Source organism: Cupressus sempervirens, chromosome 1 (assembly GCF_028749045.1).
Source record: "Cupressus sempervirens isolate cs-2001-9-10 chromosome 1, ASM2874904v1, whole genome shotgun sequence".
Classification (NCBI taxonomy): domain Eukaryota; kingdom Viridiplantae; phylum Streptophyta; class Pinopsida; order Cupressales; family Cupressaceae; genus Cupressus; species Cupressus sempervirens.
In genome coordinates, this window is record NC_143118.1 from 818,634,682 (window position 1) to 818,660,472 (window position 25,791).

At 38.4% G+C, this 25,791-nt stretch overlaps 1 protein-coding gene across 1 annotated transcript in view; it reads left to right on the top strand.

The window, feature by feature from the left end:
* The first annotated feature begins 324 nt into the window (after nucleotides 1-324).
* The window catches only part of LOC149580383 (uncharacterized), a 33,802-nt gene continuing 8,335 nt past the window's right edge, over nucleotides 325-25,791 (top strand). Inside the window, exon 1 of the mRNA XM_089790506.1 lies at nucleotides 325-910. Within this exon, the coding sequence (XP_089646632.1) occupies nucleotides 450-910 (461 nt within the window). The 5' untranslated portion in view covers nucleotides 325-449. The remainder of the gene's footprint in view (nucleotides 911-25,791) is intronic.

Sequence of the window (25,791 nt, forward strand, 5' to 3'; positions counted from 1 at the left end):
ATAAAATATACCTACACTACAATGGAACTAATAAGATCCAATGAGTGCTAAGTGTTCCATTTATTCTCATGAGAGATAGATTCATGTGTGAATCACACCACTCATGATATATAGGTCAATGAGTTTGACTTGAAAACTACACATTAAAAGTTAAATCCTCAAAGCAACATCACAATAAGAATATAAATTCTAAAATGTTTAGATCTAAATATTATTGAATTTCATGTCTTTCATCCTTCTTATACAAAAAATTCAACAACTTTTCAACATAATAACTTTTATTTTTTATTTAAATTCTTTGCTTATTTCGAAACTAATTATCAGGTTTATGATTCATTGATTGTTTATGCCGAAGAGAGCTAATTCCCCGTTGGGGGCTGCTCTTTGTGGGCACATAATCCATGGTCACACGAAAACGTAACTGAATCGACACAAATACCACTTTTTTCATGGCACTCAGGGTCTCAAGCAGGAGTAAGCAAATTGCAGTCCTTAAATGGCAGAAAATTTCCGCTCCATGTCTCTGTCGAAGATGGCTGAACAACGGTCCAGACACCGTGGAAGAGCTTCTCGAGCGCCATGTTGAAAAACCCCAAAAAAAGAAAGATGACGACGAAGAATTGGCCCGCCAGCGCCTCACGAGCACCAGGCGAGAAGCCCTGGCTCTTTACAGAGAAATACTTCGGGCAACGCGCTTTTTTGTGTGGCCGAACGAAAAGGGCGTTCTGTGGAGGGATATCTTGAGGGAAAATGCGAGGCAGGAGTTTGAGCAGGCGCGATACGAGAAGGATCCCGAGGTTATTACGAGACTGCTCGTTGGAGGTCGGGATGCGGTTACCAAGGCTATCGATAAAGCCGTTGAGAAATATAGAGGGATTGTAGAGAAGCAGAAATCGGGCGATGATACCAGGTCTGTTCAATTCCAATGTGAAGAGAAAAATTTAGTATTTCTATTTGTTACAGCGGTTTATATTATCAATGATTTGATATTTTTTATATTTGACTTAGAGTACAAAACAGAGTTACATTACGAGGAACAATACCCCGTCAGAGTTACATTACGAGGAAGAATACCCCGTCAGTTCAAAATAGTAAACCCTTTACATAAATTACAGTGCATCTTAAAAAGGAGTTTTCCACACCCCTTTAACATTAGAGTTGGTTTCATCATAATTGTTAGTAAACAGATTTGTCTTCCAAAATATAAATAATGACTTAAAACGTCTGAATGAAAGCACAAATGCTACCAACAGGGATTAGTTATCAGTAGATTGATAACCCTCCTCTAAATTGTGAGGTACATTTCTCTTCTAGAAAGATATTCGCTGAATCAAATAACTGGGTATATCTTTAATCAGAAGACATTAAGGCGTATTAACACCCACACATCAACATGAAATGAGTGCGATTACCAGATTTATGGATTGAATATATAGAGAAAGATTAACAGACAGCTTTAAGACTGCTTATCAAACTCTTCACATGACAAAGGAAATGAAAGGAAATAAATATCTTACTTTACCATATGTGAGTGATGGGGACACAACCCAAGAACAGAATGGAAACAATAGAAAAGGGAAATTATATTAACTGAGAAAATAAGCTAGTACAACCAGTACAGGAAAATAAGCTTCAAAACATGCCCTAAGGGCTTACAATAGCATAAATCTGCAGATAATTTCTCCTTATGGTATCTCCTCTCAAACTCCACTCCGAACTGCCTTTTACAATGCCAGAAATCTCCTTAAATAGACCCCGGAGGGTTAAGGACTAGGAGTACATTCTAGAAAGTGCTAGTAGGCATCCACCGACGAAATAGAAGGTTACGGAAGCTGCGTTAGAAGTCGGTGCAAATCTAGAAGAATCCAGAAACGGTAACCGAACTTTCGGGAGGCATAACTTTTGAACCGTAGCTCCGATTGACGAACCGTTTACATTTTCGGAAAGCTCTCGAAGCGCTCTATAGCCCTATGGACCAGCTTCGCTCGTCCCCCATTTTTCGACCCTTTTCGAGGTCATTTAATGCCCCAAACCTGACTTTGAAGCATTCTTAGGAGGTCTCCAAAATCCGAAAAACTGCAATAACTTTCAAACCATGGGGCCTATTGACCTGATTCTTTTTCTGGAATGCTCTAAATCATGATTACATTCATCTGGCCAATTCACACCTTCTAGTTTACCGAAATGATGGCCCAAATACATGCTCCTATTTTTTCAGGATTTTCAAACGCACTGATAGTTGAACTATGAGAGTTGGAACCTTTATTTGAGCCAAATGGGTATCCAAAAATGTAAAGACATGAAACAGAAACTAAGTCTAAGTACATTTTTTTGGGTGACACAGGATTGCCCTTATACCTCTGGATGCTCCTGCATCAGACACCCAGGGTAGATTGAAAAGTGACCCTGTCACTTTATGGATGGTAGAGGAAATCCCAAATGGGAAACCTCAGCTGCTGAAATCCAAGTTGAGTCCTCGATCGGCCGTCCTTTCCATTTGACCAAATACTCTTCATACTGCCTGTTTCTGGTACTCCTACCCACACGATGATCTAGAATGTCTTCTATCTCCTCCTTCTTAGAAGCAGGAATTGGACATGGCTCTAACACCAGCTCCTCATCTGCACCATCATCATGATACTCTGTTAAATCTGCAATGTTGAAAATGGGAGAAATGTGAATACCATCTGGCAGCTCCACCTCATATGCATTTCCTGAGTCATGTTTCTTCAGAACTTTGCAGGGGCCAAATTTCTTCATTTTCAGCTTGTTGTAAGTACCAACTGGAAATCTTTCTTTTCGTAAGTGCACCATGACTAGATCCCCTACTTGGAATTCCTTATGTCTTCTCCTTTGATCAGCCCTAGCTTTATGCTCTTGATTCATCTTGATAATGTGTGCTTGAACCTCCTCATGTAGACGCTTGATGTGTTCAGCAAATTCCTCAGCTTCAGCACTTGTCCTCTCCCCTTGTTCTATCTTCCTCAATTCTGGTGCAGTTCTTGGGCTATTCCCATATACAATTTGAAATGGTGATTTTCTAGTACTCCTATTTACAGAGTTATTATAAGCAAACTCTGCCTGTGGTAGAATCAAATCCCATCTCTTGAGCTTATCTCCAACTAAACATCTCAGCAATTGCCCAGACTTCTATTTACCACTTCTGTTTGGCCATCAGTCTGTGGGTGATGCGTGGAACTGAATTTCAAGTCTGTTCTCAACTTCTTCCACAATGTCCTCCAGAAATACCCCACAAATTTAGTATCTCTGTCAGAAACTATACTCCTTGGAAGACCATGTAGTCTTACCACCTCTTTGAAAAACAAGTCTGCAATATGGACAACATCATGAGTTTTGTGGCATGGAATGAAATGTGCCATTTTGGAGAACCTATCAACCACCACGAATACTGAGTCATTACCCCTTTGTGTCCTTGGCAATCCAAGAACAAAATCCATACTTATGTCCTCCCATGGCCTTGATGGAACAGGCAATGGCTGATATAGGCCAGTATTTTGACTAAACCCCTTGGCAACTTGACAAACCTGGCAACTCTGTACAAACTTTTTCACATCCTGTGTAATTTGAGGCCAAAAATAATGTTTTCTAAGAATGGCAATGGTCTTATCCCGACCAAAATGTCCTGCCATCCCTCCACTGTGTTTCTCCTTAATCAGATTTTCCCTCATGGAACTCCTTGGAATGCACAATTGACTACCTTTGAACAAAATGCCATCCTGAATCAAATAGTCTAACCACTTGGTTCTATCTACAGCAACAGGTTCTTTACAAGCTTTCCATGCTTCAGCAAAATCAGGATCCTCGGGGTACAAATTCTTGAGTTCATCAAACCCAACTACTTCAACCTGCATTGTTGTAAGCAACAACTGTCTCCTACTTAGTGCATCTGCAACCCTGTTAGATTTTCCACTTCTATGCTTCAACACAAATGTATAACTCTGCAAGAATTCTACCCACTTCATATGCCTCTGATTCAATTTACCTTGGCTATTTAGGTACTGTAATGCCTGATGATCAGTATACAAAACAAATTCCTTTGGCAATAAATAATGCCTCCATTTCTTTAAGGCCTGAACTATTGCATAGAACTCTTGATCATAAACAGAATACTTCTTCTTTGCATCATTCAATTTTTCACTAAAATATGCAATAGGCTTACCTTCTTGGCTTAATACAGCCCCAATAGCGCTACCACTAGCATCACAATCCGCTTGGAATACTTTTCTAAAATTTGGAAGTGCCAATACAGGCTGTTCAGTCACCTTCTTCTTCAGCAATTCAAAACTTCTCGCAGCTGCTGCAGTCCATTTGAACTCTTTTCTATCCCCTCTTATTGTATTAGTTAGGGGTGCACATATGCCACTGAAATTCTTAATAAACTTCCTGTAAAAACTAACCAGACCATAAATGATCTTACCTCAGTAGCAGACCTTGGAGTAGGCCATTCCAAGATGGCTTTTACCTTCTCTGGATCCATTTTGAGACCTTCAGGTGATATAACAAATCCCAAATAGACTAACTCCCTTTTTGCAAAGACACACTTCTTTAGATTAATTAACAGTTTCTCTTCCCTTAGCCTTTCAAGGACACTACGAATATGCAGTAAATGTTCTTCCAAAGTCTTGCTGAAAATTAAAATATCATCCAAATAGACAATAACAAATTTTTCCAAGAACTTCTTAAGTACCTCATTCATGAGCCGCATGAAGGTGCTTGGGGCGTTCGTCAATCCAAAGGGCATGACTAACCACTCATAAAGACCCTCCTTGGTCTTGAAGGCTGTTTTCCACTCATCTCCTTCTGGAATCCGTATTTGATGATAGCCACTCTTCAGATCTATCTTTGTGAAGTATTGAGCTCCACTCAAGCAGTTCATAAGATCATCCATCCTTGGTAAAGGAAACCGGTACTTGATGGTTATCCTATTTATAGCTCAAGAATCTGTACACATCCTCCACTCTCCATCCTTCTTTGGTGCAAGTACTGCAGGTACTGCACATGGACTCAGGCTCTCTCGAATCAAGCCCTTCCTCAACAACTCCTGCACCTGTCTATTTAGCTCCTCTGTTTCAGTAGGAGTCATCCTGTGAGCAGCCTTGTTAGGCAAACTAGCTCCTGGAATCAGATCTATCTGATGACTGATTTGCCTTACTGGTGGCAATCCATCTGGAACATTATCAGAGATAATATCTCCAAATTCCCCTAGTAAATTTGAAACTTCAAATGGTATTTCACTACTACCTTCTTTATCTTTCCTAAGAATCAAAGCATAGCACATATGCTGATGTTTCATGCCATCTAAAAACTTCCTTCCATCAACAAGACAAATCCTAGCACTGCTACATACCTTTTCACCTTCCTTTTTCATGGGCTTCAATTTGTGGCGAACTCCATCCTTTGTCAGAGGGTATGTGTTTGCATGTCCATCATGTATTGCATGTCTATCAAACTGCCATGGTCTACCCAACAATAGATGGCAAACATCCATCGAAATAACATCACAGAGAACTTCATCATGGTAACTCCCAATTTTGAATTTTACTAAACATTGTTCACTTACCAGGACCTTATGATCATCTTTTATCCAAGAAATCCGATAGGGTTGGGGATGTTTCTCCCTCTTGAGCTTTAGCTTAGAGACCATCTCTTCTGATACCAGGTTATCAGTGCTACCACCATCAATGATCACGTCACAACATTTATCCTCACACTTGCATCTGGTACGAAACAAAATCCTTTGTTGTCCTGGTTCATTCTCACCACTTAGTAGGACTCTTTCATTTACCAAGGTCTCTCCTCTTTCTGCATCCTCTGAATGTGATGATTGTGCATCCTCATCCACATGAGCAACCCTAGCTTGGCCCTCAGCTCTCCTATCTGTCCTTCCTTGTCGTTGAGGGCATTCAAAGGCACGATGACCTTCTTCATTGCAATGGAAACAGGTACCACGGAAGCCTCCTCTTCCTTGTCCACGTCCTCTACCTCTTCCTCTTTGATTTCCAAAGTCTTGATCATGGGAGTGGTTGAAACCCTCATTCCTCTGGTTTCTGCTAGTACCCACATCTTCATTTTTCTTTTGGGTTTCATTGCGGCCTCTAGATGATCTACCGCTTCCCCTTCCTCCTTGACCGCGCCCTCTTTGTCTTCTTTCAAACCTTTTATTCAGCTTCTCTTCAACTCGTAGGGCAAACTGGTATGCCTCTTCAACGCTGGTCATTCTTACCAGACTTAATTCCTCCTGGATGCTAGGTCGCAACCCACTGATATAACGAGCAACCTTCTCCTTATTTGCTTCTGCATGCCCTGCTCTAATCAAGAGTCGGTAAAACTCCTCTGTATATTTTTGGACTGATCTTCCTGCTTGCTTTAACCCATGCATCTTCTTAAACAGATCAAGCTTGTAGTCCACAGGAATGAACTGCTTTTTCAATTTGTCCACCATGCGATCCCATCTTGTGATCTTCTCCTTTCCTCTTCTAAGTCTTTCCAGTTGAACCTCTTGCCACCAGATTTTGGCATGGCCTTTCAGTTTGGCCTTTGCAAACTTAACCCTATCTGGGTCCCTTATATCCTCATACTCAAAGTATTCTTCCAGTTCATTGATCCAATCGATCAACTCATCTGGTTTCAGATTTCCTGAAAATATACCCACTTCAATTGTAGGTCTTTTCCCAAACTTAGTAATGGCCCTAAAAAGCCTTTCCTCTACAGGATTCAAAACTTCCTCGTCAACTTCCTCTTCTGGTCCCATTACTTCCTCTTCATTGTCATCCTCACTATTGTCACCTGCGGCAACATTTGCTCCTCTACGAAGCTCCTCTTGCAATGCTTGTACCTGCCTCTGGAGGGCTCTAACCTCCTCAGGATCAATAACTCTGGCCCTTCCGCCACGCTCTCTTCGTGGAGGCATCTTCTAACTCGAACCCACAACCACACAGTCCTGGTGCAAACTGCCTCACAGTCGGCGCTCTGTCTACACACTCATGAAAACCCGCTCTGATACCACTTGATGGGGACACAACCCAAGAACAGAATGGAAACAACAGAAAAGGGAAATTATATTAATTGAGAAAATAAGCTAGTACAACCAGGACAGGAAAATAAACTTCAAAACATGCCCTAAGGGCTTACAATAGCATAAATCTGGAGATAATTTCTCCTTATGGTACCTCCTCTCAAATTCCACTCCGAATTGCCTTTTACAATGCCAGAAATCTCCTTAAATAGACCCCGGAGGGTTAAGGACTAGGAGTACATTCTAGAAAGTGCTAGTAGGCATCCACCGACGAAATAGAAGGTTCCGGAAGTTGCGTTAGAAGTCGGTGCAAATCTAGAAGAATCTAGAAACGGTAACCGAACTTCCAGGAGGCATAACTTTTGAACCGTAGCTCCGATTGACGAACCGTTTACATTTTCGGAAAGCTCTCGAAGCGCTCTATAGCCCTATGGACAAGCTTCGCTCGTCCTCCATTTTTGACCCTTTTCGAGGTCATTTAATGCCCCAAACCTGACTTTGAAGCATTCTTAGGAGGTCTCCAAAACCCGAAAAACTGCAATAACTTTCAAACCGTGGGGCCTATTGACCTGATTCTTTTTCTGGAATGCTCTAAATCATGATTACATTCATCTGGCCAATTCACACCTTTTAGTTTACCGAAATGATGGCCCAAATACATGCTCCTATTTTTTCGGGATTTTCAAACGCACTGATAGTTGAACTATGAGAGTTGGAACTTTTATTTGAGCCAAATGGGTATCCAAAAATGTAAAGACATGAAACAAAAACTAAGTCTAAGTACATTTTTTTGGGTGACACAGGATTGCCCTTATACCACTGGATGCTCCTGCATCAGTGAGTAAGTAAACCGACTAATTCACACACACATATATTTGACATGATAATGTGGCACAGTATTCAAAACAGGAAGAAATGGCCACATGACCGATTTCAACTGGAAAAATAAATATCTAGATCTTAAGCTTTGATATATATAAATTCCTCTTAATCTTAAACACAAAACAAAATAACCATACGATCATTTTGCCCGTGCCATTACAATCAAAATGCAGAATATATGAAAAATAAATCCTTTACTCTTCACTCTGTTACATTTAATACAGATCTACTCTGCTCTACCTTCCCTGTAGCCACACGACTGCCGGCAAGAAGAAGAATCCTGTATTTGTCTTCCTGTGGCATATTTGTTCAGTTTACTTCACGGCAATCCCTTTCAGTTTTTAATAACTGATTCTTGTATCTTTTTTATCTTTATTGTCTTTGAAACATTTCCCTTCTTTTCTTTTTTGGAATCTAATATACTTATAAACTATTGATATTAAAGTTTATAAGGATATATTGTAACATATTTGAATGATATTTAAACAAGTGACATTCAAATATGTTAATAAAAATAAAAGTATTCCTTTTACTGGGCGGACTGAAAAATACTTCTGCCAGTAAAATTGGGTCTCTTTGCAGGGGCTATATCTTTTTATTCCCCCTTGGATTGACCTCATTTTCGGATATGTTTTCCCAATCCTAGTTATCTGCACACTTACTGAAGTGTTTGGAAGAATAATGACCAAGTCAAAAGTTACGCATTATTTTGTGAGGGACTAGAAAGGGTAATATGAATATTGTACAATTTCCTATTAACATGCTGAATTTTTTCTGTGAGATATCCGGTGTGGAAGTAGGTCAGCATTTTTATTGGCAAATAGGGGGGTTCCAAGTTCATGTACAGGTACTTATAACTTCCTGGATTGTAATTGCTGTATTATTAAGTTCAGCTACTCTAGCTGTTTAAGACCCACAAATTGTTCCAAACGGAGCTCAAAATTTTGTGGAATATGTTCTTGAATTTGTTCAGGACTTGGCTAGAACTCAGATTGGTGAAGAAGAATATGGTCCTTGGGTTTCTTTTATAGGAACCATGTTTTTATTTATCTTTGTTTCTAATTGGGCAGGTACTCTTTTCCCCGACTATATGACTGTCATGATATCTGACTTGCCCAATACTGTTCATAGTGGCTTTCACATTTTCTTCTCTCAAAACACACTTATATTATATCTTTTATACTTGTATGATTTAGAATAAATTTATAGAGTGATTTCAAATGCTCAGAGCTAGAGCCACAAATTTCTTCATGAAGCCAATGATGACAATCTGATCATGAACTCATCTCTGCATTCTTGAGCAAGTTATATCCCCTTCCATTGATAAAGTATAGAGTAGACCCTTCATATTCAATTGGGAAGGAAGCACATTGATTCTTGAAACTGAGTGAGTGTTGAACCTGAACTGTACAACCTGTGAGCCCGAACTTGGAATCTTGGATTGCACTCTGCATCTGCACTTTCAAACAAGTGAACTTGACCTTCAAACTTGAACTTTGAACTGTGTGATTCTAAGTTCAAGTTCAACACATCCTTGGAACACTGTCACTTCAGAATTATAACTTTATAAAAGCATCACTAGCAATAAAATCAACAAGACATTGACACAATTTAGGAATTCCTTCCAATGGGGCTGATTTTCAAAAGTTTAAAAGTCGGGTGCTGAAAGTATGCTAACAATAATCACAATCATATGTGCGCCAATTGGATGATCAATCTCATTCTCCGCATGTACATCCTCAACAAGGGCGGGTAATAAGTTTTTCCTCCCCTTTTAGATCTGGGCTTGTCAATCTCTGGAGGCTTAGTGATGATCTTCTTGTCCTTATCATCTCTTAGTAGTCCCATCCTCTCTTCATAAAGCTTGTCTCTCCCTTAGGGAATAGTGTGCCTTCTCGATCTTTAATTTGAACACGATTGTAAAATCCTCTATGAGAAGAATCATAAATCTGTTTGTCTCTGGAAATCTCCATGGCAAAAACTATGTCAAGGAAGGTGAGTTCACTGTTGAATTGACTAAGACATCTCCTTTTGCCTTGAGCGACTTCGTCATTCTACTTCTTCCAAATGGTTCAAAGGATTTCATTAGTCAAGATAAGTTAAAAAACATTTACTTCAGCAAAGAAAGCTTTGACATAACCAGCAAGAATTTCATTTCAATCGAAGCCATACTTATAATTCCAACATAAACAGTTACCCAAAAATAAGACCGCAAAGTACAGTCATAGTGACATTCAAATGAGCCAGAAACATTACAAAAATTTCAATTTGTACTAGGTAATCCAAGCAGAATGAATTCCTGACTGACAAGATTTGTTTTTAGTAACAACTACCTAAAACTAACTATTTTGGCCTCCCAGATTTATACTAAATGTGCTTAAATCTAGCAGACTGGGTATTCTCAGACCAATTTTAAATGCCAACATTTATTAATCCAATCAGTTACAACCTCTTGTATTGGTTAGTAGGTAGTACAGTTTTTAACAGTTATTTGATCAAAAGCAGAACCATCTTTCCATTGAATTGTTTTTAATACACCAGACTTAGCAGTCAATCCAACAATAGGGTTTGAACATAAAGCTTTACACAGAACTTAAAAAACTCACTTTTGAGTCTCAAGAGAACCATACCGAATCTTTATCTGCTTCCATTTGATCATTTTACACCAACAAGAATGTCCTGAAAATTATTAATACCTTTACAGGCTCACACTTTAGTAGAATACGGTTAGATCCAAGGGTTTATTTTCCATACCAGATTTTACCATATAGACCATGAATAGCACAAGTTTTTAGAGAATGAGAGATAGCCTCATTGTTTTGAAATAAACGAATAACATTTTTCCATGCCTTTCACATGCTATTGATTACTGCCCATTCAAAGACTTTTGTGTCAAAGTTCCTATTTTGAAAATGCAAAGCATCCAAAATTTTCCTTTCTTAGGTTTAGAGAGGGACAAATTATTTCTAAAACCGACCCTCGAAGGGTCATTCCTATTACATGCTTTTAATAATCCATTTAACTGCCAAAGCTAAGTTGCTGATTTGGGTGCGAATGTGGGTGCAGTACGAGAATCGGGTGCACTAATGCTTAATATTTTAAGGGGTTTTGGATGCATTTGGGTACACACACACACACACACACAAAGAAATGCAAGAAATATACAAAATTAAATCATTTGATAGTACGAAACTTCATCATTGATCAAGACAAATATTAAATGCCAATTGATAGTTGAAATATCCCAAATGGATATTTGCTCTGCTGCTGCTATAATGTTTAGTTATATAAACTATTTTTTCTTGTAGATTTTTCTTTGCTCTTATAGAGCTAGACAAAAGTTGCAAAAGAATGTTGTTTCTTTTTGTATTTTTCAGAATATAGGAATTACAATGAATAAATAATAGTAATTGATAAAATAGGAGTCATAGAAATCATATGTAGCAATACATACTAATCTGGAAATGATTCTAAAACCATACCGATAGAATCTAATTTATTTCAGAATCATACCAATACAGATGTGCTTCAAACAAGGTTTATGCCAGTTGAAAATGGGATTCAGGTGCACTGCTATAAAGAACGCCGGGCTGAACTAGAGTGGCCGCCTTCCCTAAAAATCCACTGCCTCCAAAGTGTGACTGCAATGCTAGAAATCGATGCCCTACCTTGATCAAATTGTATGCATAAGAACTTTCAAATCTAATCTTGTTGAGGGCTACATTCTAACAAATCTGCTCTCAACACTAGGGTTTGTGTCCTAGGTGAGGAATGCTCTTCCATTGCAATGACGTCCAAAATAGGTAGACAAAATGATAAAAAATACTCACTTTTAGGTTATCCTCTCTTTATATCTCCTCTGCAAGGCAAATCGAACCCTAAAGTGGATTTCGTTTGAACTCTATAATATAACATTATTTCCCAAATAAAAGCATCCAAATAGAGATAAATCATTACTTTATTAATGAGAAATAACTCCAAGCATCAAATAAGTTCCAGCAAGTGATAATCAAATAGTAGAGACTGAGCTCTTTCCAACGAGCTATCACACATAGGCAAATTGATCCAAATGGAGCCAAAAAACTCATTATTACTCCAAAATGGCTAAACACTTAGCCTTATTTAAATTATTAAAATGCTAACTTAGGAGAATATTTAAATATAATAAAATATTTTCCAAGTAGCCAAGGAACAATCCAAACACCTCCAAAACATGAAACTGAGTTTGTCACCTGCCTGTGATTGATACTGGACAACCTGGGCCAACTAGCAGTCTCACCTTCAAATCTAGGGATACTCCTAAAAAATAGGGAACACACTCTAATCTTATGAAATTGAGATCAAGGGTAATCTCATAGAACCTCAACTCTAGAAAACATCACAACTTCCTAAAAGGTAGGAAACTCCTAAAATCAAGGATCTACCCCCTAAAATCAAGGAATTGCTCTCAACTGATCTACTACTGCCTAAAATACCAAATCTGGACACTGAAAACCCGGACTAAGTCCCTGATCACCACTGCCAGCCTACGAGACTCCATAATAGGCTAACTCTCATGTTACTGATATACAAAGCTAAAGAGGGGACATGACAGTCCTCCCCTGTCGGAGATGCTTGCCCACAAGCAATTGTAAAGCTAGATGTTGTAAAATAGTTTCGCCCTCCCAAATGGCATCCTCTATAGGGAGACCTCTCTAGCGAATCAAATACTCTCGAATTACCCTGCTTGTCAGCTGGCGTTCCCGCTCTTCCAAAATCTCCTTAGGAACCAATGTTAGCTTACCTTCCTCATCCAATGGAGGTAGAACTGGAGATGGTATAATATGTTGTCCCAATGCTTTTGCAGACATGACATGTGGAACACAATATGAATCCTACTGCTAGATGGTAACTCAATCTCATACGCAACCTCTCCAACATGCCCGATAATCCTGTATGGTCCATAAAAACGAGGCTTGAGCTTCTCAGCATCACCCCCTTTAAGGGTGCTCTGTCGATAAGGCTATAGTCGTAGGTAAACCATATCTCCCACCTCAAATATCCTTTCAATCCTATGTCGATCAGCATAGACCTTTTGCTGATTTTGTGCCTGTTGAAAATTCTTTTTGAGAGATCTCATGATGTCTTGGTTCTCGTGCACCCAATCGTGTGCCAAAGGAACCTTGCTATCACTAACCGCCAGATCAACAAAAGATAGAGCATCGTAACTGTAGAAGGCTTTAAATGGAGTCATAGCAATCGACATATGGTACGTAGTATTATAACAATACTTGCCCAAGTGCAACCAATGCGCCCATGTCCTTTGCTGCCTTGACACATAATTGCATAAATACACTTCAGCCCATTTATTAACAATCTCGGTCTGCCCATCTGTCTGTGGGTGGTAGGTGGTACTAGGTGTTAATTCCGTACCTATGAGTCTGAAAAGTTCTTGCCAAAAAGAACTCATGAACTTGCTATCCTTGTCATGCACTATGGTCTTGGGAAGACCATGTAGCCTAAACATCTCTCTAAAAAAATAACTCTGCTACTTGAGATGCTGTGGAGTCAACTGCAATATGAAAGAAGTGGGTGTATTTAGTTAACCTGTCAGCTACTACATATATGCAGTCTTTCCCTTGTACTCGAGGGAGACTTGTAATGAAATCCATGGAGATTCCTCTCCATTTTTGTTACGGTATGGGTAAGGGCTGCAATAAACCAGCAGGGTGAGTATGCTAAGACTTATTCTGCTGGCAAGTCATACTCTCCTGAACATGACATAGAATGTCATCCTTAAGACCCTTCCGAGAGAATCTCTCCCGAACTACCTGTTAAGTCTTACTATACCTTGGGTGCCCTGTTGAAGGAGTATCATGGTAGGCCTGCAGAATCTGTTCCTTCAATTGAGAACTAGGAACAAGGAAGACTTTGCCTTTGTAATAGATGACATCATCTACTACACTCTACCTATCATCTGAAACCAATCCATCCATGACCTCACATGCATGCTGATCTTTGGAGTACTCAACTAAAAGTTGAGCCTTCCAATATGTTGAAATCTCACTCAATGAACATAGGGTGGCGACTGAGGGTTTCCTGGAAAGTGCATCGCCATTAACGGTATTGTTTTTGCCCTTAATGAACTCAATGTCAAAGTCATAAGCCTGGATCTTGCTCACCCATTTTTGTTGTCTATCATTGAGTTCTGTTTGATCAAGGAAGTATTTCAGACCATTGTGATCCGTTCTTACCACGAATTTACTTCAATAATATATTGTCTGAACTTGGCTAATGCATGCATGATAGCCAATATTTCCTTGTTATATGTGGAATACAGCCTCTCATTATCATGCAACTTTCTACTCTCATAGGCAATGGGGTGCTTGTTCTGCATCAAAACCACTCCTATGCCCATGCCTGAAGCATCACACTCTAGCACAAATGACTGCGAGAAATTGGAAAATGCCAAAACTGGACAAGTACTCATAACCTCCTTGAGTCTATCAAAGACCCCCTGTGCTTGTTCTATCCATTTGAAAGCTTCTTTATTTTTGAGGTCCGTTAGTGGTGCTGCCAACTAAGAGAAACCCCTCACAAATCTCCTGTAATAAGCACACAAACCAAGGAATCCACACAACTCAGTAATGTTCTGAGGGCAGGGTCAGTCACGAATTGCTTGAATTTTCTCCTCATGCACCTTCACTCCATCAGCACTGATCACATTTCTCAAATATAAAACCTCTAAGTCCAAACTCACATTTGGATAACTTAGCAAATAGAGACTGACTCTCCATGATGCTAACTACCCGCTTCACATGTCTGAGATGGTCCTCCCAAGTACGACTATAAGTCAAGATATCAAAGAATACCAACACTGATTTCCTCAACTGCTTGTTGAAGATGTGGTTCATGCATGATTGGAAGGTGACCGGTGCATTGGTAAAGCCAAAAGGCATCACCAAGAACTCATAATGTCCGTAGTGGCAGCGGAAATCAGTCTTGTGTACATCCTTTGATCATACACGAATCTGATGATAACTTGAACAAAGATCAATCTTAGAGAAGTAGATAGCCCCATGAAGCTCATCTAACAACTCATCAATGCGTGGGATTGAATATCTGTTCTTGATTGTCTTTTTGTTCAATGCTCTGTAATCTATACACATTCGGAAGGTCCCATCCTTCTTGACAAGTACCACAGAAGAAGCAAAGGGGCTAGAGCTAGGGCATATAAAGCCCACATCCAACAACTCATGAGCGGTCTTCTCAATCTCATCCTTGTATGCCCTAGGATGACGATATGGGGTGGTGATCATTGGTTTAGCTCCATCCTCCATTTCTATCCCATGCTCAAACCCTCTACCCAGAGGTACACCAAGAGGTATGTCACCAAAAACTCTGTCATGTCGGTCCATTACTGACTGAATATCAACGTGAAATGTTTTGTCATCCTGAGGAGGAGGTATTTTGGACTTCACAGAACAATGTGTAGCCCAAATCATATCAGCATGTCTAATAATAGACTCCATCCTGCGAGAAGTCACCTCCTTAGGTCCATCGTCTGAAGCTGCTCTAAAGATCACCTTCTTCCCACTAGACAGAAACTCTAACTACATGAGGTGGTGATCAATAATATACCTTTCGATACCCTGTAGCCACTGCATACCTAAAATAACATCATAATCCTCCAAGGGTAGAATATAGAAGTCATCTGTCAAAGTAAAATCCCCCATTTGAATACTAAGCTGTGAGATCCTCCTAGTGTAGCCCAAAACTACACCATTTGCAACCTTTCTCCAAAACCCTCAAATATCTTAGATTGCAACCCACATTTCTCAATGAATTTCTGATCAATAAAGTTATGTGTAGCTCTTGTATCGACCAAGCTCATGATTCACTGGCCTATAATGTACCTTTTAGCCAAAAGGTGTGGAATCTGGGATAATCAGATAAGGTAGCCATAGTCACTTTGGCTATCGCCAATGGCTCCGACATGTCCAACTGCAACTGTGATTGCTCCTGATGAGTCTCCTCGGGACTGTCCTTAGTGTTAGTGTCAGGTATCACCTAATCACCATACTCGGATGTCACCTCAATCAAATGAACCTTGCCCTTCCCCATACAACAGTGCCCGGGCTCCCGAGGCTCTTTGCATGAGAAGCATAGTTTCTTCCTCCTTAAATCATTCCATGTCTCTGGGTCCATCCTAGGGGGTCTAGCTGACTAAACATCCCTTAGCTGTGAGGTGTTGGCCTTTTGTGGAGGCCGTGAATCTCTGAATTGCCTTTTATCCGATGGATAAGTAGGAATGGTGTCCAACGTCAATGTCACATCAATAACATCCTTAAGAGTGGCCGGCTGGAAAGCGTGAGCCAATCCCTTAAGCCTGTCCTGCAATCCCTCAATGAATAGCATCACACTACGCTTTTGGGGCATATCAGGTACCATAACTGCAATGTGCTGGAACTCATTAACATATGCCTCTGCATGTCTAGTCTGTCTAAGAGGGCCAACTCCCTATAGTAGAGTTTGATGTCCTTCCAGTAAAACCGGGTAATTAGCCGCTGAGTGAACTTACCATAGGAATGAATCAAGGTGTGATCCTGGGTAACCAAACCATGGTGCCACTAGTCATAGGCAACCCCATCTAAATGCAATACGGCAAACTGTATAGCCTCTCTCCCAAGCATGGGTCGTAAGGATATATAAATGTCTAGCTTGTGTACCCAGGCTTGTGCACTCAAATCACTAGTGCCATCATAAGTAGCCAATGGAATCTTCACAGTAGCTCTACTAAGATCATTGTTCTACTGTGGCCTATTGCCTCTGTCTCCTCCAAACCTGATAGTATCCCTGTGCTGTGAACAATACTGGGGAAGAGGGAAAACATCCCTAACCTCTAGGGGTAGAGCTCTCCACTCAACTGTGGCTACCATGATGGATTCCTGGAATCCCATCTTGGGTGGATCAACCTGTGCTGGCTGCACCAGGTAAAAATTATGGAAGCAAGGGTTTATCTGTAGTAGGTATATGAGGTCGTTCCTGTCTTTGGGAATGAAGGGAGCTCCCAACTGATGCATGGGATCTATGACTTCCAGCAACTGACACAAATTTGCTGCATTCCTGCTTGTCTCTTCACCTATCCAACTCCATCCGCTCCAAATTTCCTTGTAACCTCTCAAGCGTTTGGACTATTATAGGCTGAGTATTGATGAGAGTCCTCATTATTTCTCTTTCATCGTCATCAATGGTGTTCTGTCTGTTTCCTTTCTATTCATCTACCATAGTATTTCCCTGTTTAATTCCAAAACCTTTCTCAAGTTGAGCTTTCCTGCGCATGTAAAATCTATGTATCTCAGCTCTTGGATGCATAGATTTGTAATCAAATCCATAGACTGCAAGGTAATTTTTAGTGGCTAATATTCACTAATTGGCTAATTTCAAAAAATTTTGGCTAGTAATTTGGCTAATAATTTAAGATTTAAGGCAACATAAATCGCCACATTTTTATAAAATTTAGTTCTAAAATGTTTAAAATCGCTAAATAATTTATTTTATTAAAAAAATTAAATTCAAAGATTCGCCAAAATATCCAATACATGATTAGATTTGATTCATTAGAAATTAAAATTAATTCACAAATAATTATCATAATTATTAGTTATTTTAGGAATATATCACTATTATTTTTTTTTCACTATTGATTTAAAATATAACTTAATAATCCTCATATTATTCCATGAGGTAAAAAATGTTCAATTTTGATTTGTAAATTTCCATGGTGATTCATGAACTTCCTATTATTATTGAGATTCGCCAATATTTTCTACAAAAAAATTATGATTCCAAAATAATCACCATTAGCCAATAGAAATAATTTTGTTTTTAAAAAATAATGAAAGATTCGCCAATATTTTATATCTTTTTTTGGAGGGGGTTTCTTAAAGTTTATTCTGATAGGCTGGCAAGATCTAGCTCTGATACTATTGAAATATCCCAAATGGATATTTGCTCTGCTACTGCTATAATGTTTAATTATATAAATTATATTTTCTTGTAGATTTTTCTTTGATCTTATAGAGCTAGACAAAAGTTGTAGAAGAATGTTGTTTCTTTTTGTATTTTTCAGAATATAGGAATTACAATGAATAAATAATAGTAACTGATAAAATAGAAGTGATAGAAATCATATACAACAATACATACTAATCTGGAAATGATTCTAAAACCATACTAACATAATCTGATTTATTTTAGAGTCATACCAATACAAATGTGCTTCAAACAAGGTTGATGCTAGCTGAAAATGGGATCTAGGTGAGCTGCTGTAAAGAATGCCAGGTTGAGCCAAAGTGGCTGCCTTCCCTAAAAATCCACTTCTTGCAAAGTGTGATTGCAATACTAGAAATCAATCCCTTGCTTTGATCAAACTGTATGCATAAGAACCTTCGAATCTGATCTTGTTGAGGGCTATGTCCCAACAAATTTGCTCAGCACTACGGTTTGCGTCCTAGGTGAGGAATGCTCTCCCAGAGCAATGGCGTCCAAAATAGGTCAACAAAATGATAAAAAATACTCACTTTTAGGTTAGCATCTCCTTATATCCCCTCTGCAAGGCAAATCGAATCCTAAAAGAACCCTAAAGTGGATTTCGTTTGAATTTAATAATATAACATTATTTCCCAAATAAAGGCATCCAAATAGAGAGAAATCATTACTTTATTAATGGCAAATAGCTCCTAGCATCAAATAAGTTTGGGCAAGTGATAATCAAATAGTAGAGACTGAGCTCTTTCCAACAAGCTATCACACATAGGTTAGATCGATCCAAATGGAGCCAGAAAACTCCGTATTACTCCATAATGGCCAAACACTTAGCCTTATTTAAATTATTAAAATGCTAACTTAGGAGAATATTAAAATATATTAAAATATTTTCTAAGTAGCCAAGGAACAACCCAAACACCTCCAAAACATGAAATTGAGTTTGTCACCTGCTTGTGACTGATACCAGACAACCTGGGCCAACTGGCAGTCTCATCCTCAAATCTAGGGATACTCCTAAAAAAATAGGTAACACACCCAAATCTCATGAAGTTGAGATCAAGGGTAATCTCATAGAACCTCAACTCTGGAAAACGTCAGAGCCTCCTAAAAGGTAGGAATCTCCTAAAATCAAGGAACTGCCCCCTAAAATCAAGGAACTGCTCTCAACTGATCTATTAATACCTGAAATACCAAATCCGGACACTGAAATCCTTGACTGAGTCTCTGATCACCATTGCCAACTTACGAGACTCCATAATAGGCTAACTCTCATGTCATTGCTATACAGAGCTAAAGAGGGGACATGACAATAGCTCACAAATATTCACATAAACCATATCATAGATGAAATCAAAATGTAGTTGGTGATTGAATATTCATCAATCAAGATTCACTAGTCAGAATCATAAGGATTCTAAAAAAATCCTCTTCATTTGCAGCTGTTGTAAGTTCAAGATCTTATGAACTCAAAGACCTTTCCATTGTACTAGATGCACCATGTGTCGGGATGTAATCATCATCATAATTTGTAGTGAGTCTAGTAAGATCCTCAATAGTTACATCCAAGTTGGCACACTCAAGGGCTACATCTCAAAGCTTTGCCGCGCCATCCTTGTAGTGCTCAATTGACAAAAGTTGCAAGTTAGTATGAATGCAAACCAAGACTTCTGCTTTTTTTGAGCCCATCCGGTTATGCTTCATTGAGTGGACAATGGATTATGTACTCCAATTCCGTTCAACAGTAGAAGAATTTGCAACCTGGATAGTCTTCACAAAATTGAAAATAAATATTCCAAGCAAATTAAAGAATCTAAAGTACTAAATCGTACAATACAAGTGGTAAAGAAAGAAACAAAAAAAACTTACTTGTGAGAGGACCTTGATTGCACGAGGTTGTAGATACTTAAATGGTTGACCACAGAGGTACCACCACGTGATAGCTTCCATGTTGTATTGGTTTGTTATTATTATTGGAGTAAGATCTCTTCCCGAGGCAAACAAGCCAAATTTTGTCCTGACTTTTTTGTGCACTTCTTCATCTGGGAAAATTCTTTGAAAATCTTTCTTGCACCTATTAGCAACTTATTCATTTGCATATGGTGTTACTCTATCTAGCTTATTGAGTACTTCCATGCTATAGTATCTCGGAGATGGGGGATATGCAAAGAGATGCAAATGGGGTGGTCATCTTTTCTCACCGATGATGAATAATTGCTTCCATCTTATTGTATAAGGTTTCACATTCTTTACTTCCACGCTATAGTACCTCAGAGATGGGGGATATGCAAGGAGATGCAAATGGGGTGGTCATCTTTTCTCACCGATGATGAATAATTGCTTCCATCTTATTGTATAAGGTTTCACATTCTTTGGGGTCATTGTCATATGCATGTATTGCAAGTTTTACATTCTCTGCCATTGTGTCTATGCCATCATAGACATCACCCAAACAAGGTTTATCTGTATCAACAAGTCAAAGCATAGTCATGATAAGCTCGGTGAAATCCAGTACAAATTGCACATGAGCCCACCAATTATCATCTAAGATTGACGTCTTGACCAAAGAAACGAGGATTGTCGCGATTCGTCTAATTTAGGCAATTCAGCAATTCAAATTGAGCCTGCTGATTTTTTTAGAGTCGCCGAATCAACTCGATGACTTTTTGCCAGAAATTGCCATGAATCGCCGAGTTAGGCAATTTTTGCCTACATCACCAAGTTATGTGCCTCATGACTAGGCAAAAAAAAAGAATAATTTTTTTTGATAGTTGCATCTCAATTATGATTTATGATTATTTAACAGTTTTATTGTTCGATCAGTGGATATTGGTGTTTTGGAAACACATAAGATATATAGTTACAAATAACTTTGAGAATACCTTCTTTAACCAAACATACCATGAACTCCAACATTCTTATAAGATTAATTAGATCCTTAACCTCTTTCAATCATATGTGATAGTGAAAACCTTTCATTATATTAGATATATGCTATATCGTATTATCAAATCAATAAAAATCAGTCATTAATTTCCAATGAATTCTTGCTCTCGGACTCACCATTTCTCCTCAAATACGAAGTCACTTAACATGAGATCAAAACCAATGGAAAAATAATTCAATGCACTAACAAAATGCAAAGAATTGAAAATTTTCAACATTTAGAAGTAAAGATATCAACCCACTTTGATTCAAAGTTACAATGTTATTATTTACAATTTTACACTTTACTGTTACAGATACATGTTTCATGGAACATTTGATGTCATTGGTTTCATGAATTTTATATTCATTTATATGTAGCTATGTCAAATGATTATGTTTTCTATTTCCTTCAACCACAATTTACATTTTATGTTTGAGATGGATTTATCATATATGTCCTTTGTTTATGTATATTAGCTTCTATATGATGATGTTATAGTGTGTTTAAGTTATATTCAATAAAGGATTTATGAAATAAGTTTCAAATCGCTAAAATCTCTAAATTTCAAGGGTTTTTTTCACTTTGTCGATTCATAGCTGATTCATGAGTCAAGTAGGCCTACCGATTCCAAGCGAATTCTGTTTTGGTTCTTTGGTCTTGACCTTTTGGTTGTGCTCTTTGAATGTGAAACCTTCTATACATCCCATTGGTTGTAAATAACCTTTTGGCTCAATTCCTCTTGCATCTTGAGAAGTCGTCTCATAATAATAGCGCGAGATGCAAATTGGATCTTAACAACCTAAGCAACTTAATAAAATGTCAATAAATATTAAGCAAGTTTATTAAATTAAGCAAACAAATTAAATTTAGTAATTACAATTTACCTTCAACAACTCCAATTTGGAGAATGATTTGTATATTGATTGTGACATTTGGTGTATTGTCACAAATATCTGGATCTCCTTCCCCTCTTGGTATATTTGTTTCACCCTATCTATTTGAGTGCTAATTTTGTTGTATCACCAAGTTGATGGAGTTTATGGTGCATGGTGTCTAAAAATTTGGTCACATTGGCCCTCAACCAAAGCACTTGCACCCCTACAATTATTTGCATTGTCTGTGATCACTTAGACCACATTCTCACTACCCACCATCTCAATGGCCTAAAGGAGTTTTCTAGAAATGCACCATGTATCTTTCATTTCCCTTTCATTATCGACTGCCCTAAAAAACATTGTCTCGTTGGGGGACATTACAATAACATTAATTAGTGGAAATTACAATAACATTAATTAGTGGATATACACTTTGTTTGAAATCACTTGGACGACATTATAACTGCCCACAATCTCTATGGCTTGAATTGGAATTCTGGAAATGAATTGTGTATCTTTATTTCCCTTTCACAATCAACTGCCCTACAAAACATTGCCTCTTTGGGGGACACTACAATAACATGAATCGGTGGACGTTTTTTGGTATCTTTCCATCCATTTGAAACAATAGAAACAGCTGAAGTTTTCCAAGAATCTCTAATTGTTTGAAGAGATCTTTCTATAGAAGTCCTCTCATTTTGTGATATGATGGTACACACCTTTCCATACCCAGGATTTGTAGTTGGTGCATCATTGATGGTCACCACCATCTCCTTCCAATATGATGATCTTACCAAGTTGAAAGGAAGACCATTGGCATAGAGGCAAATCCAATGGCTTGATCAGTAAGCGCTCTTGCCTTCATTTTAGTGCCATGTCCAATGGACCTCTTTTGCAGATAGTAATTTATAATTATTTCTCTTCCATTTTCGATGTAGGCAAGAATGGATATTTGGAGGATACAACTGGTTTAGTGGGTAATTGGGATTTTTTCTTTCCTGATTGACCAGCATAAGAAGTTTGTTTTGATCTTCTAACAAACCAGTCAACCTCTTCTTGTTCTTTTACAAATCTTGCTATTTGTGCAGGAGTTATCCCCATCTTATCTTTGTGTTTGCACATCCCCATCCCTTTACTAGAAAGGCCCATAAAGAGAAGTTTTAGCTTTAAAAAATGAAAAATTCATTAAATTCTCAAAACAATTCTTTAAAAGATTCAAGAATGGGATCAAATGCTTACCACAGATGCTTAGATCTCCTTTGTGGAAGCTATCTGGCACCCCACGAAGGATCGTCGTTGAAAATAATCATTTTCAAAATGCCGAAGTGGAGACCAAGAGAGAAGAGAACAAACTAGCAAACTAAATGAGAGGCACAAACAATGAATGGCCTCTATTAGGGCCGTTTGAGGGTTTAGATGTGAAAATAATATTTAAAAGACACTTTATGCACATGTTTTGACTTTTAAGTGAATTGTTTTTACCCGGATAATGTTTTTTTTGTAAATTTTTCAGCATCCCAGTGTGTGGATGCTCTCAGGTGTGTGCTGATGCTGGCCGAAGCCCACAAAGAGTGTAGCATCTCCTTGAGGACGTGCATCGGCGAACAATGAACATCCATAGGAAGATGCTATGCTCCTTGTGGGCTTCAGCTGGCTTACGCACCAAGATGCTTCTGCTTCTGCACCTGGTACCTTGACCAATAAATCCGACAGTTAAGTGCCAAAGTGACCCTTGAATTTTGAGGTCTTTGATAACCAACCCACCCAAGTTCTTGGGTAAACAACGCCATTTCCAATTAACAACATGTCTCTTGCCCTTGTTGATATCATTTGACCAAAGAAAGTCTTGAAGCATCTTTTGCAATAAAGTAAAATGGCAATTAGCAAAAAACCAAGTGAAAGAGAAGAAGACAACATGAGAAGATAAGGTTTTTTGGACTCATTTGGATCCTCATAGCTGGGGACAGCACAAGTCTTCCATTTATGGTGCCTTTTTCCACTTTTAGAAACAACCATTCCCACATATCTTTTAGCTTAGTGGAGATAGCAATGGGGATGCCTGGATATCTGACAAGTGAGAACTGTATTAGGCCCCAACCATTGCCAATCCTGACAATCTGCTTAACTGGGGAGTCCTTTTTCTAGCTAAGGCATGATCCCGACAGCATCTCCACCTCCTTGACGACATTAATGGGGACACTGAGATGTCCTTGACATATTTGATAGACTCCTAGGAGTCTCCCGACTGTCTTGGGGATGTCTCTCATGACCGAATGGCCAAAAACATTCATAAAGAAAATTATTTGGAACCTTGTACCCAAGGCCAAACCCTAATATGTGACCCTCTTTAACCTCACAAATCCTGTTAAACACCCTCAAATCCTCATTGACCAGGGAGTCCAGCATTATGGTGGGACGAAGAGCTAGACTAGCCAACACAGATTGATGAGGATGCTACACCGCCAGGGCTGGTTGGTATTAGTTTGGAGGAACTTGACCATATGGGTCCAGCAGTTCTAGTGATGAGGAGTTTGGGGATGATTAGAGGCTTCACTTTATTCCAGTTTGTTATTTTGAACATTTGTAATCATCATTGTACTAATTTTAATCATCGTTATGAAATCTTGAATATAATATTTTAATATTAATTTCAAATTCAAATTTTTTATTGTTCAATGTTAAATTGTTAGTATTCACTTCAAAGCTTAGTAGTTTCTAAGGTTTACTAGCTTGCGAAAGTTTTGTATGTAATTATTATATATATGTATATTTTGGTAACTATTTATTCAGGTGCTATAAATATTTCTGCACTGCCTTTCTACTACCATCACACCATACTCATCTTGACATTCCCTTGTGGTTCTCATACTTAGGCCCCTGGTCTCTCAGTCCCCAAAACCCATCCTACCCCTGTTAGTAAACTCTGTGGAAGCATGTCTTTTTCAACTATGGAGTTATACTAGTCCCTGAAAGAGCTTCCTGTTTCTCTCCAGGATTCTCCCCTTTACCAAAAAGAAGCACCCTTATTAGTTATTATATATAAATCAAGATTTCCAAAAATTGGTCTTTTTTCTCTTCATATTCACTTTGACTTGTGCATTTTTGGCTCTTAACATTCAGGTTGACTCTTCAGTTTTCTCTTCTTTTAGTTTGAGCTTTTTATGACCGTGGTACTTTTTGATAGATGTTTGTACGAACTTGGAGTGTTTCTGTGTGCTTTGTGTCTGTATTCTTACATCTTCTTCAATCCTTTCCTTGGCAACATCCCTCAATTTTGACAAGAACCATGGTTTGTCCCTTGCCTGCTCTACATGAAATTCAACTGTGTCACCTTCGCAGGCTCTATTCTCAGCACTCAGTTACACTTGGGTTTAGCAGCTCGGCTAAACAAATTTGTGGGTGTGATGATAACTCCAGCCTCTTTTACTGAATGACAGATAGTGTGGTTTTATGGCACTTTTGACTTTTTAGAATTTCAGCTTTAAATGAGCTTTGTTTGCTACACTCATAATTGCAACAAAAAGCTTTCACAACAATTGAAATGACTTTCTACAGCTACTGAATAATCTTCTACAGCCTCTACAATATTGCTGTGTAAGATATTTTGCAACAACTTTGTAACTGAATTAGATTCAACAGTATCATGTAACTGGTGCAAAAGGAATTTTCACAGTAACTGTGCGGCAGCTATGTAACAGATTTCGCCCCCAATTGTTTCAACACAGTCTGCCATTACCTGATTTTTTCTTTCTTTGCTATGGCACCTTCAATGTAATATCCTCCCCTATTTTTCCCAAATAAAGAAACTTGCAAGCTACTTTATGATATCAATTAATTTTTCTTAATAACTCAACATAGCATTTTTGTCAAACACCTGGCACACATACTTTAATATATAGGAAAATTTGAAACTTCTTATTTGCTAATTAAATATTGATTTTTGCCATGTAAATGTGCTCATACAATTGTTTAACATGCTGCAACAAATATCAGTCTCGTATTCAACAACTACAATGCAAAAGTATTAAAATTTGACAAAAGAA